We start from the raw sequence: 13,067 nt of genomic DNA, 5'->3' as shown, positions 1-13,067 counted from the left end.
TGCTTAGGAGATTATGTTTGAGACCTTTAACACATAATACATCCTTTATAGTCAATGTGTTTCCTCCTCCAATGTCTCCATTTCCAATGATTCTACCTTTGTTGTTATCTCCATAAGTCACAAAGCCTTGCTTCTTCTCAAAAGAAATAAACTTTTTCTTGTCACCGGTCATGTGTCTTGAACAACCACTGTCAAGATACCACAGTGACTTCTTTGACTTAATAAGTTCCTACAAAACAAATTTGAGCAAGACTTTAGGTCCCCAATCTTATTATGGGTCCTTGGGGTTAGTTTATGCCAACATACATCATTTTACAGTTTTAACCCATGCATATTTACCATTTGGAACACCAAAATGTTTGATGCTGCATTTGTTTGAGGTGTGACCAAGTTTCATGCAGTAAAAACAACAAGCCTTATAAACGTTATTTTTCACAAAAGTCCCTTTTTCTACCCAAACTCTACGGGTTCTTATCACTTTAGATTTTTTGTGTAGATGTGTGTTTCCACTTCTTGCATTGCTTTTCTCAAAGTTTGTTTTGGCATATGATTTAGACTTAGTTGCCTTTGCAAGTAAGTGCTCAAGAATGTCAATATCAAATAGATGACTTTTACATGATAGACATTCAATAGGATGTACAATAGTATCAGATTCAGATAATTTAGTTTCCAAATTACTAACTTTGTTTCTTAAAACAACTTCGTCATCTAGAACTTTTTCATATCTCAATTTCAATTCATTATGCTCTTTCTTTAGCTTTTTATGAGCAACATCAAGTTTTTCAGATTCATTTAACAAATCAAGAAATGCCTTTTGTAAGTCAAACTCATTACTTGACTCTAAGCTAGAATCACTTACTTGGCTTCCTGCATCTTCAAGGTCTGCCATTAAGCACAAATTTGCTTCTTCATCTGATTCGCTTGAGCTTGAAGAACTAGAAGCATTCTCTTCCCAAGCTATGTAAGCTTTCTTCTTCTTTGGAAACTTTCTTTCTTTCTTTTCTTCACTTTTCTTATTTTTAGGACAGTCAGTCTTCACATGACCTCTTTCTCCACATCCATAACATTTAATGCTTGAAGAAGATCCATGATTTTCTTTCCTTTCTTCACGGTATTTGTCTTTTCCCTTTGCTTTCATAAATTTTGCAAACTTCTTAATCATAAGACTCATGTTTTCTTTATCATCATCGGAGTCATCATCTTCAATCCTTTTAGAGTTCTTTCCTTTGGAGATCTCGGACTTGAAGGCTAGTGTCTTTCTTTTGCCTTGATCTTCTTCAGCCGTCAATCTTCTCAAGTCAAGTTCATGCTCACGGAGTTTCCCAAACAAGATTGGCATAGACATTTGAGTAAGATTTTGAGACTCAGAGATGGCAGTCACTTTTGGTTGCCAAGACCTGTCCAATGATTTCAAGATTTTTACATTTAATTCATCAGTATCAAAAGTCTTACCCAACCCTGTCAAGTGGTTCACTATGTGAATGAATCGCTTTTGGACATCAGAAATTGTTTCTCCAGGTTGCATTCTGAACATCTCATACTCCTGAATGAGAGTGTTCTTCCTTGCACGTTTCACGTCCTCTGTTCCTTCATGTGTGACTCTGAGAACCTCCCACATTTCTTGTGCTGTCTTACAAACTGAAATTCTATAAAACTCATCAAGTACAATAGCAGATGAAATAATGTTGCGAGCCTTAATATCAAATTGAGCTCTTCTATTTTCCTCTGGAGTCCAGTTAAAGTATGGTTTTTCTACTTCTACACCATCAATAGTTCTTTTTGGAATATAGGGACCATTTAGTACAGCTTCCCAGATGCCTCTGTCAACAGACCCCATAAAAATTTCCATTCTGACTTTCCAGAATGCATAGTTATCACCAGTAAAGAGTGGTGGTCTGTTGATGGAAGCACCCTCGGCATATACTTGAGTTTGATGACCGGCCATTTTCGAAAAGATTTGAAAAAATATCAAAGCAAGCTCTGATACCAATTGTTGGAACAATCGGTACCGTTATAGAATCTTGCACAGCGGAATAACTTATAAAGCGGAAAGCGTGTTCAGTCAAACTCTTAATAAGATGGTCAGTTTTATAAATTTAATTTACTTAGAGACAAATTTCAAAACAGTTGATGTGTATAAAACAGTAAAGAGTATAGAGAGCAAGAAAATTCAACACAGAATTTTTATCCTGGTTCGATTCAAAAGAATCTACGTCCAGTTGTTAATCACTATAAAAAGTGATTAACGTTTTCACTAAAAATAGTTTCACAAGTTTACAATAGAGTGAATGAAACAGAAAACAGATAAAACCTTCCTTCGAACGAACGAACCGGAAGAACAGAAACTTTGCCAACTTGAAGAGAACCGCTCCGACCTTTGACCCACAAAGCGCGAGCTTCTCCTTTTCACAAGACCAGGCAATGTAATGAACAAACTTTTGGAACTTCCTCAGATCACACTGTATTCTCAAAAGCTTTTTGTTCAACTGTTATTTTTCTAATTTCACCAAAACAAAATATATAGCCAAGTACACTGAATGCCAAAGGTCAACTCCCAACTGCCATGAATAATCGATTATTGTAAGTGATAATCGATTATTCAAGTCCGTTACAGGGTTTTCAAAAAGTGATAATCGATTATATGAAGTGATAATCGATTATTCCTGTATGACTCTGTGATAATCGATTATTGCTATTCTATAATCGATTATTGAAGATAAAAATGCAAGCTTACAAGGTTTACAAGAATTTTCTACTACATTTAATTTCTACAAATTGCTTTTAACTAATTTTAATATCTTCTTCAACTAAACATCTTGTAGCATCATCAAAACAAATTTCTTCAAGATTTACGAATACTCCTTATTGGTAACAGTGAGGAGCAACGCCAGGAGGAGGAGGACGTCCGCCCGATTCGGAGTATGGACCAGCAGCCTCTCGTTCCGCATCAGCGTAGAAAGTGTTCGCCAGCCGGTACTGTTCGCGTTCGACCGTCCGGTGTTTAACAGCGTTCGTCTCGGAGTATGAAGCTGCGCTTGGAGTACGAGGACGTCCGTCCGGCTTGGATTGGGGAACAACGTTCGTCCGTCACTGTACCGTCTGCCCGGTCTGCATCAGTTGGAGAGAGCCTCCTGGAGAAAAAGCGTCCGTAAATCCGTAGCAGCAGCACCGCTCGTCCGACAGCCTTCACCATTCGTGATCGTTCATCCGCCCAGTCAAGTTGGTGTTTCAGCAGGATCCGCTCGGATTCAGTCGAAACAGTTTCTATTGTGATTATGATGAGTGTATATTACAAATTACAAATTCTATCATTTATCAATATCATACACATTTGAACATATTTTAAATCATTAAAAATTTTGTATAGGAATATAAATAAAAAGGTCATTAAATAGAAATAAAATAATTTTGTGGATTCATTTTATTTTAACTCTGCAACTTATGAAAATTTTTCAATTTGAATAAACTAAAGACGCACATAAAATAATTTATTAAACTTATTCAACACATGTTCTATTATGTTTAAAAGAATATAGAATAAAAAAATTTTAAGTATTACACAATTTAAAAAGCCATCTGTTTAAACCAGATTATCACCGCCGTCTGTGGGGATCGAACCCACGACCACGTGGTTAAAAGCCACGCGCTCTACCACTGAGCTAAGACGGCTTTGATGCAAGTTAGTTACAGAAGTTACTAAACTATTTTATATTAGTTCCCATACAATTTTGTCCGAATTATTTTATTTCTTAATTACCTTTTCAATCCTATTACTTATTTATTTTTAATAAAAGTTTCAACTAATTCTATCAGTATAAAAATGTATCAATATAATTTCTTAAGCTTCAATTAAGTACCTCCAGTTTTAAAAATAAAATAATGTAACTTTTCAAAATATTAACTTCATTTGTATTATCGATAAATTAGATAAATAATATTTGTTTATAATGATTTTATCGCTATTAGATGAGAAGTGTTCGAGAAACTTAACTAACATATTTTATTGGTGGTGAAACAAAAAATAATGAATAATAACACTTATATGGTAATTAAATATATCTTTTTTAGTACATCTCTTTTTATGTCATACTTCTTTATTAGAATAAATAGTTTCGTATGATATATCGGTACCAAAAATAAATAATTTAAGAAATATTTATACCAACAATAAATTAGAATAATTTACTTTGTATTAATTAAAATATTTAAAAAATTGTAAAGTGCAAGCATTATCTATCATGCTAATAGACAGAAATCCATTTAATTATTCATAGTGAATTAATAACAAGTTTTACTTAAAAATATACACAATTTTCTACCACCCCTAAACGTGAGTGGAGAAGCTATATCTGTAATGAGAAAACAAATCCATTAATTTGAAAATGTGATAATTCAGCAAGTGTGAAAATACAAAAGCTGATGACAGAAAATGGCGTTCATATGCTAGAGAAAGGGGGCATAACCATGCTCTTGCAGAACAACTGTTAATGAGTTTAAGCCTGCATAAATAGAATGAGTGTGAGGATGAGTCCTATCAGCTGTTATAAAAACATGCACACCATTAACAAGTTCAATCCAGCTACAACCAGGTCTCTTCTTCACATTTTGTTGCTTCATTGTATGCCTCACCTCTGACACTTGCTCATATCGACCAACGTCTCCATAAACATTTGACATCAGCACATAGTTTCCACAGTGGCCTGGCTCAAGTTCAATCACCTTACTACCTGCAATCTCAGCCAAGTCCTTGTCCTTGTGGACTCGGCATGCTGCTAGCAGAGATCGCCATCCTACAGGATCAGCCTTAAATGGCATTCTTCGCACTAACTCATAAGCCTCCATCAGCTTCCCTGCCCTACAGAGCATGTCAATCACACAAGTGTAGTGTTCAATGGATGGAGAAACACCATACTTTGACTCCATTTCTGATAGAAACCCAAGCCCCTCCTTCACCATCCCAGCATGGCTGCACGCAGACAGCAATCCCACAAAACTGATTTCATTAGGTACCATTTCAGCTTCACACATACGGCCAAAAATATCCAATGCCTCATCACCATAACCGTGCATTGCATAACCTGTTATCATGATGTTCCACGAGGCCACATCCTTCTCCCTCATGTTGTCAAAAACCGTGCATGCATCTCTCACGTTTCCACATTTCGCATACATGTCCATCAAAGCGTTGTTCAACAAAACGTAATCAAAATCATTGTGGCTTTCTTCCTTCCCCAACCCATTTACAACCATATACCTATGTATCTCTTTACCATGCCTCAGCGCTGCAAGATGAGTACAAGCAGGAAGTACTGTTGTAATAGTAACCAAATCAGGTCGAACCCCTTTTACCTGCATTCTATCAAAAAGCCTCAAAGTTCCGTAATGATCACCACAGTGTTCATGAACTGATATGATCGAATTCCATGAAAAAATGTCTCTCTCCACCATCACCTCAAACACAGTCAACGCATCACCAACACATTTACATTTCCCATACATATCAATCAATGCATTAGAAACAACAACACTTGATTCATAACCCCTTTTTGTCACAAACCCATGAACAGCACGTCCACTGTCAAAATCCCCTGTCACAGAAAATATCGACAAGACCCCAGTAACAGTGTATCTACAAGGAATCACCCCTTCTCTCTCCATCCTCCTAAATACCACCAAAGCCTCTTCAAACCTCCCAATCTGCGCGTACCCATTAACCATTGCATTCCAAAGCACCACATCTCTCACAGGCAACGCCTCAAACACCTCATGCGCATCCTCCACCGCTCCAAATTTCAAGTAAGTAATTACCAGCGCGCTGCCAACAAACACATCCAACTCCAACCCAAATTTGAACAACAACCCATGAATCTTCCTAACCTCCAAATCCTCCATAATATCGCCACAGGCTCTGATGACACACGGAAAACTGAACTTATCAGGAACGACACCCAGATGTCTCATTTGCTTATATAGAGCAAAACCACGTTGGGGAAGAGCGTTTGCAACGAAACCAGCAATGAGAGCGTTGTAGGCAAAGACATTTTTGTCAAGATGGGTGGGGTAGTTGAAGACTCTGAGGGAGTGGTTGATGAGGGTGCACTTGGAGTACATGTTGATGAGGCTTGTGATGGCGAGCGGGGATCCAAAGAAAGCGTTTTTGAGCAAGTGGGTGTGGAGTTCCTTGCCCTTGGAGAGGTTTGCATTGTGGGCACACGATTGGAGGGTGGCAATGCATGTTTGCACGTTGTAGGAGGGTGAGGTTGAGAAACAGAGCAACCCGCGACAATGTTGTTGTTGTTGTGGGGGGATGATGAAGGCTCTTATGATTGTTCTTCCATTCATTTAAGTTACCGGCCCTGTCTGATTTCCCTTTCGCAACATCAAACTTCTATAATTTTGTTGAGTAAATAGATAGATGCTGGTAAATACATGAATTAATGTCTCACATGGACATTGATTCTGTCTGACGATCTTTCAAGGGCCTCTCGACGGAAATGATGAGGGAGGTGAGGTCCGATTTTCTGGGCTGGTCCTGGGGCTAGGATGAGCCTAGGATTGGGGAGGGAGGGTGGATTTGGGGGTGAAGGACTGTGGAATTTTATGATTTCTTAGCTCAATACGCTTTCATGTCTTTTGCTTTATCATTGTTTTTCACTAGGTTTGTTATGATTTATTCCATGATAGAGGCGGGAAGACATATCTTGTAACATGTTTTACACTTAGCTTAATGCAAACGTCATAACTTCATAGCCCAATGAAATTTTATGAAATGTTTTTTGTTCAACCATCAGTTTCTGCCTAAAAATAGTTGGATCTTTTTATCTTCCTCTATCTTCTGATTATAGTTTCGGCTTTGAATTCATCAAAGAAACATAACACACATCATCTATTAGATCTTTTCATCTAATGTTGGACGACCTAAGGCTACCTACAAGCCTTATACAGTCCACAGAAGTTTTTCCAGAGAAACAGAAGGTTCTATTAGTTTCAACGAAGGAAAAGGGACAGCCAGGGTTCGTATCTGGAGGTCAGCGTTCAAAAGGGGCTCCTTTTAGAAAATTATCAGAGACCGAGTTCCAAGGTAAGATCAAGAGAGTATTCTGTTTTAGATGTATGAGAAATATGGTCCTAACGATATTTGCTGAAAAAAATCTTGGAAGCTGTGGTGTTTGTTAGGATAAATTTAAATGTGATATATTTAATTGTTTATGTTTGACAGTTTTGTCAATTTTAAATGTGATACATCTCGAGTGAAGACGGTAGCAAATCAACTCAGAGGAGTTTTGTCAATTGAGATGGTCTCGGTTTAAGAGCTTGCTAGGTTCTTGGAGACACACGAGCAACGAAGGAGGACGATGTTTGAGCCACTTGATACTTCAGACGAAGGGATCTTGGAGGAAGAGGCTAGATGAGGAGGTCGTGCCTAAAGTGATGATAAAGGTAATTATGAATAACCATACACGAAACATTTCATATTCATACTTTACAATTCAATAACCATACACGAGACATTCCGTCTTGGAATTCTCTTCCATTGTATTTAAAGGTCACAATTATCATATTTAACATGATCTATCATTCATCAATTACATTTTCATTCATACAATAAAGAGAACATGTGAACGTTAGAGACCAAACACTTTCCCACTATCCAACCGAGAGAACCAAACGCTTCGTAAGAGACGGAACAGAAGGAAATGACCGAACACTATTATTGACCGACCGCTATAGAAACCGACTATTAGGAACTTAATCCAGTTCCAAAGAGCTTACACCGCACACTCATAGCTCAAACCGAACTCTAGTTTAATATAAAAAAAATTGTGATTAGACCGAACGGTCATACTTAGATAATACCTCTAATAGACGGAACACCTGTAAATGGCTGAGTACATAACACGACCGAATGGTCAATTAAAGCAAAACTCTGAATAACACTTCTTAAACCAAAACAAGGCATTTTTTTCTTAATTTCTAAACTTCCAAACTTGATTTCTAAGTTATTATAAACCTATTCCACTGAACCTATTACACACTGCTCAGCACTCATATTTTCATAAGCTTCCATTCCCAACCAGAAATGACCGAACGTTCTACAACAGGAAAACCCTAGTCCAGTTCACATGTCTCGGCCAAATACAACATTTGAATACAATTCAATCAAACACACCATTATTCATATATGCAAGCTTCCACACATCAATTCCAAACACAGAAAAATATAATTAAATCACTAGCTTCCCTTACCTTGAATAAACTAGGCACTTCCTAAGCTTCCACCACTTTGACTAACCAAAACCCACTTCTAAAGCAACCCACTACAATTTTGATCGGTGAAAAGGGACCAACCAGAGGATCAAAACAGAAATAGGTTCAGAGAGATAAATGAAGAAAACATGCAAGCTAAATAGTGCTTGCATGTACTAGAAATTACCGAAACTTAAAAAGAACGAACGAGTTTACTTACGCACTTCACACAACAACTAGATTGACGAAAAAGAAACTCTTGCCACCAAGGAAGAACTCACACACAGCCTAGATGATGATCAGAAGAAGGAGGAAGTGAGAATTTGTAGAGAGAAGAAGGAGAATTGTAGAGAAGGAGAATTGTAGATAGAAGGAGGAGAAATTCAGAAATTTGGAGAGAAGAGGTGCATGCAGAAATTGGCTCGATGTTTGAAGAAATTTCTTATATACTACCGTCAAAAAACCGATCGGCCAATCAGCTACACACACCTGTCTTCCACTTTCTGAATTTTCTAAACCCTTACCCCTACACCTGGCTTCCACTCACTGTTGAATTTAATGGTTCTGACAACTTGCATTATGCAAAATGCTGATCATCCTGAAACTAACTTGAATGTAGTTTTTATTCATTCATCATTTACTTTTAACATTAAGTAGGTGTACTACTTAGTATTAAATTATGCCAGGCAATAATTTCATAACTAAGTAGGGGAACTACTTAGTTTTGATTTTTTCAATTCTATAAGTGTATTTCATTGAATATGGTCACTTATTCTAACCTTCCAATCCTCTTGGTATGAATAAAGGTTATTTTAATGAACAAATCATGAATAAACATGCCTTGAAATACAAGTTAATATATGAGAGGATTGATACCTTTTTGGACTTCACATACACTAATAATGGTGTTAGGAGAAAGATAATATGTCCAGGTTAGAAATGCAATTTTAAGAAATGGCAAAGTCATGAAGAAGTATATGAGAACTTAATTATTAATCCTTTTCCAAAAGGGGTATACAGTGTGTCTTCTACATGGGAGAGAAGAATAAATGACGAAGCGCCTCAAGTTATGACCAAAGCTCCTCAAGTAATGACCAAAGAAGATGGTGAAAGAATTGAAATTAATGATAATATGTGTGAAATGATTAATGATGTATTTGCACATCGTTTCTCTAACAACGACATGACAGATGATGACGAGATGGGTGTAGAGTCAAGCCATACTGGAAGTCATGATGGGACAAATTTTTTTGAATTAATGCAAGATGGACAACAAAGCTTATATGAAGGATGTGATAAATATTCGAAGCTTTCTTTCTTGGTGAAGTTGTATCACATCAAATGTCTATGCAGAATAAGTAACAAAGCTATGCCCATGATATTGGAGTTGCTAGCAGATGCATTTGAACATGCTAAAATTCCAAATTCATTCTATGAAGCAAAAATAGTTATTAACAAGCTTGGTCTTCATTACACCAAAATTGATGCTTGTCCAAATGATTGTATGTTATATGTTGGATAAGAAAAAGATAGAGATTCTTGTAAGAAATGTAAGACATCAAGATGGAAGCCAAAAAGGAGAAATAATATTGGTGACGATGTAGTTGTTAATAAGCGAAAGAAGATTCCTACAAAGGTGTTAAGGTATTTTCCTTTGAAGCCTCGATTTCAAAGGATGTTTTTGTCATCTAAAATAGCTAAGCATATGAGATGACATGCATCAGAAAGTACAAATGAAGGCATGTTAAGACATCCAAGAGATTCTGAAGCATGGAAGAAATTTGACTTGATGCACCCTCAATTTGTCTTAGAGCCTCGAAATGTGAGACTCAGTTTAGCTATTGATGGGTTCAATCCATATGGCAACTTGAGCACCAATCACAGTATTTGACCAGTTGTTCTCATGCCATACAACCTTCCTCCTTGGATGTGTATGAAACAAAGTTCATTCATTCTATCCATGATCATTCCTAAAAAGCGAGCATCGGACAATGATATTGATGTTTACTTACAACCATTAATAGAAGAATTGAAAGAGTTGTGGAACACTGACATCAAAACTTTTGATTCATATGGGAATGAAGTATTTGATATGCATGCAACCATATTGTGGACTATTAGTGACTTCCCAAGACTTGGAACCTTATCTGGATGGAATAACATACAAGATTGACGTGTCCAAGATGTAATTTTGACACTACTCCAAAGAAGCTTGTCAAAGGTGAGAAATTTTGTTTTGTAAGTCATCATTGGTGGTTAGATGGAAGACATAAGTTTAGATTGACTCGTAGGAGGTTTGATGGAACTATTGAAAATATAAGTCAACCAGTGGCAATCTCAGGACATGATATCTTATAACAACTTGGTAATATTCACGTTGAAGTTGGGAAAGAACCAATAGTTAAGGAAAGGTCAAAAAAATAACTCAGAGTTGATCATCCTAAGATAGAGACTCTACAATGGCAAAAGAAAAGTATATTTTTTGATCTTCCTTATTGAGTAGATAACTTATTGCACCACAATAATACATTAGTTAAATGATTTTCACCGTAAAACACTTAGGTTATAAGTTTATTCATAAAAAAAATAGAAAAATATAAGAAGCAGTATTTAACATAGTATTTAACATAGATTACAGGGTCATATTCAAAACAATTACATCAACTTCGCCACCGGTGTGGATAAAGAAGGAAAAACATTGTACCAGAACTTACGATAAACTATTGCAAAAATGAATAGGTCAATAATTTCAGAGATAGAGGATCAAAACAAGCTAACCCAGGAAGAGATGCAAAATATATAACATGGAGATTTGGGAGTTGAAAACTAGTAATCCGACAAGTCTAACACTATTATATATTGCCTTGGGAGAAGACAGTGCCAACCTTGAAGGCACCAGTAGTGCCTGCATTGATGATCAAGTCCGGTTGTAATGCTTGAATAGTAGCATATGTTACAAGAGCAGATGGTATTGTGCCTATACTATCAACCCCTGAAAGAAATGGATAAAGACTCGTGAAATCAAAGTAGCAGGCAAAACAAAATTGCCACTTTCTCTCTTTATGTAGGTGGGGTCATGTTATAGTTGTTCTAAGAGACATCCAAACTATCACCCATGTAACACATGAGGAAACAAAGAAACCCTGCTATTCTTTTTCTATTCTATGGTCATAGTGGTTTTGATTAGAACAGAAACTCGTTCCTTCTTTCAAGCTTATCACTTTAATCAATACATCATTAACCTAATTAACAACGGTGACCCATCACAAATTTTGCCCATACTTAGAAGAACACGACTCTTATTATTTGAGTTTAAACTTAATTAAATCCTACAGACCTAATAAAACTGTGGGCTTTCTAACAGATGATTTCGTGCCTGAAGTGTGAAGTTCGTAGGATTCAATATACTTAATAATTAGTTCGTAGGTCCAATAGCTTGATGATAAGATAAATTTAAACAGTTGTTAAAATAGATTCTTATACAATGTTATAATTTATATTTAAACATTGGTTACAAAATCATAAAATAAAAGTAGTGACAATTTAATTATATCAACGATCAAAGTAGAATCTCCAACAGAATCGGATACGAAATTAACTAGTGATAATTTTAAACATCTTATCCTGTAGCTGGATCTTTTCCATGCCAAATCAAGTTTATACTAAGATCCTTGTATGTCCAAGGATAATGGACCCAAGGAACCCTTTCTGGAAACCTACACCATTGTGAGTTGGAATACACTTCAATCAAGTGTAAATACGTGAAAAGCAAAGGTCCCCTTTGCTTCAATCTCCTCAGTGAAAAACCAAACAGATAACTAATTAAAAAAACTACACCATGGAAATTCTAAGATTTGTAAGCACCATATCATCAATGCTCTATTCTTTTACGCTGAAGGTTGACCAAAACAAAATTAAAATTAAAAAGTAAAAAATAAATAAAACTTGTGTGATAAACTAAGCACAGAAAGAGACAGAAAAAGAGGGAATTTTCCTTGAAATTCTAATAATTAAACAACATCTTGTATTCCCCGGATTGGCACTATCCTCGTACAATGTCCATCTTCCTATTTTTGTTTTGTATAATGTTTGCTATTGTTCATTCACTGGTCAATTTTGGAATTGGCTTCAAAATCCATTATATCATTGTCTTTTGTAGTGATATGAATCCACATAGTGTCTCAATCAAAAGAAATATTAAGTTTAGATTCATTGACTCATGCTTTAGGAATCCAAGAATATTGTGAACGCGTCCGCTGTTTAGATTTGGATCCTTGTCCTTCTAAAGTATATGGAGTTCATGTTTATTCTCATAGTGAATTATCAACATCTTCTCCTTTTAATATTGAATTACAAAGTCAAGTTAATAAATATTTTATCAATATTTAATTGGTTTTTTACTTTTATGATTAATTTGTTAGGTATTATTTTTTTTACCTTTTAAATAATTTTTTCTGTTATAGGTATCTTCATTGACATCACAAGTCAATGAAATGAAGGCAATGGTGACACTTTTGTAGCAAAATCATCAAGGTCCATTATCTTCACAATTTGTCATGTTTCAACTATTACTAGTAATAATTGTTAAATTCATTTGAATGATTCTTTTTATTAAATATATTATTGGCTAACTATTATGTTATATTATAAGTATCTCATGAAGCGGCATGTCAAAATATAAAAGTAACGAAAAACAAAATTAGACATTGTTTCTTTTTTAGTAATGTAATGAACATCTCACTCATATTTTTAGTATTTTAATTTAGTATTGAACATTTTTCTTTTTAATATATGAACATTTAGTTGTATGAATATATTAA

General features: G+C 35.7%; 1 protein-coding gene, 1 non-coding gene and 1 pseudogene across 2 annotated transcripts; 1 reads left to right on the top strand and 2 right to left on the bottom strand.

Annotated features, from left to right (window-relative positions):
- Positions 1 to 3,597: 3,597 nt before the first annotated feature.
- Positions 3,598 to 3,669, bottom strand: TRNAK-UUU (transfer RNA lysine (anticodon UUU)). The gene has a single exon. It is a non-coding gene; the product is annotated as a tRNA-Lys (tRNA).
- A 576-nt stretch (positions 3,670 to 4,245) lies between these two features.
- LOC124843166 (Pentatricopeptide repeat (PPR) superfamily protein) lies at positions 4,246 to 7,095 on the bottom strand. Its single transcript, XM_047319821.2, has one exon. It carries the CDS (start codon positions 6,340 to 6,342, stop codon positions 4,444 to 4,446), a length of 1,899 nt encoding a protein of 632 aa, XP_047175777.2. The 5' UTR covers positions 6,343 to 7,095; the 3' UTR covers positions 4,246 to 4,443.
- Positions 7,096 to 9,062: 1,967 nt separating this feature from the next.
- On the top strand, positions 9,063 to 10,746 carry LOC148205883 (uncharacterized; annotated as a pseudogene).
- The last annotated feature ends 2,321 nt before the right edge of the window (positions 10,747 to 13,067 follow it).

This window comes from Vigna umbellata, chromosome 1 (genome assembly GCF_029865625.1).
Source record: "Vigna umbellata cultivar VRB3 chromosome 1, Vumbellata_1.0, whole genome shotgun sequence".
Classification (NCBI taxonomy): Eukaryota; Viridiplantae; Streptophyta; class Magnoliopsida; order Fabales; family Fabaceae; genus Vigna; species Vigna umbellata.
Note: the sequence above shows the minus strand (reverse complement) of the source record. Positions and strands in the feature narration are given on the sequence as shown.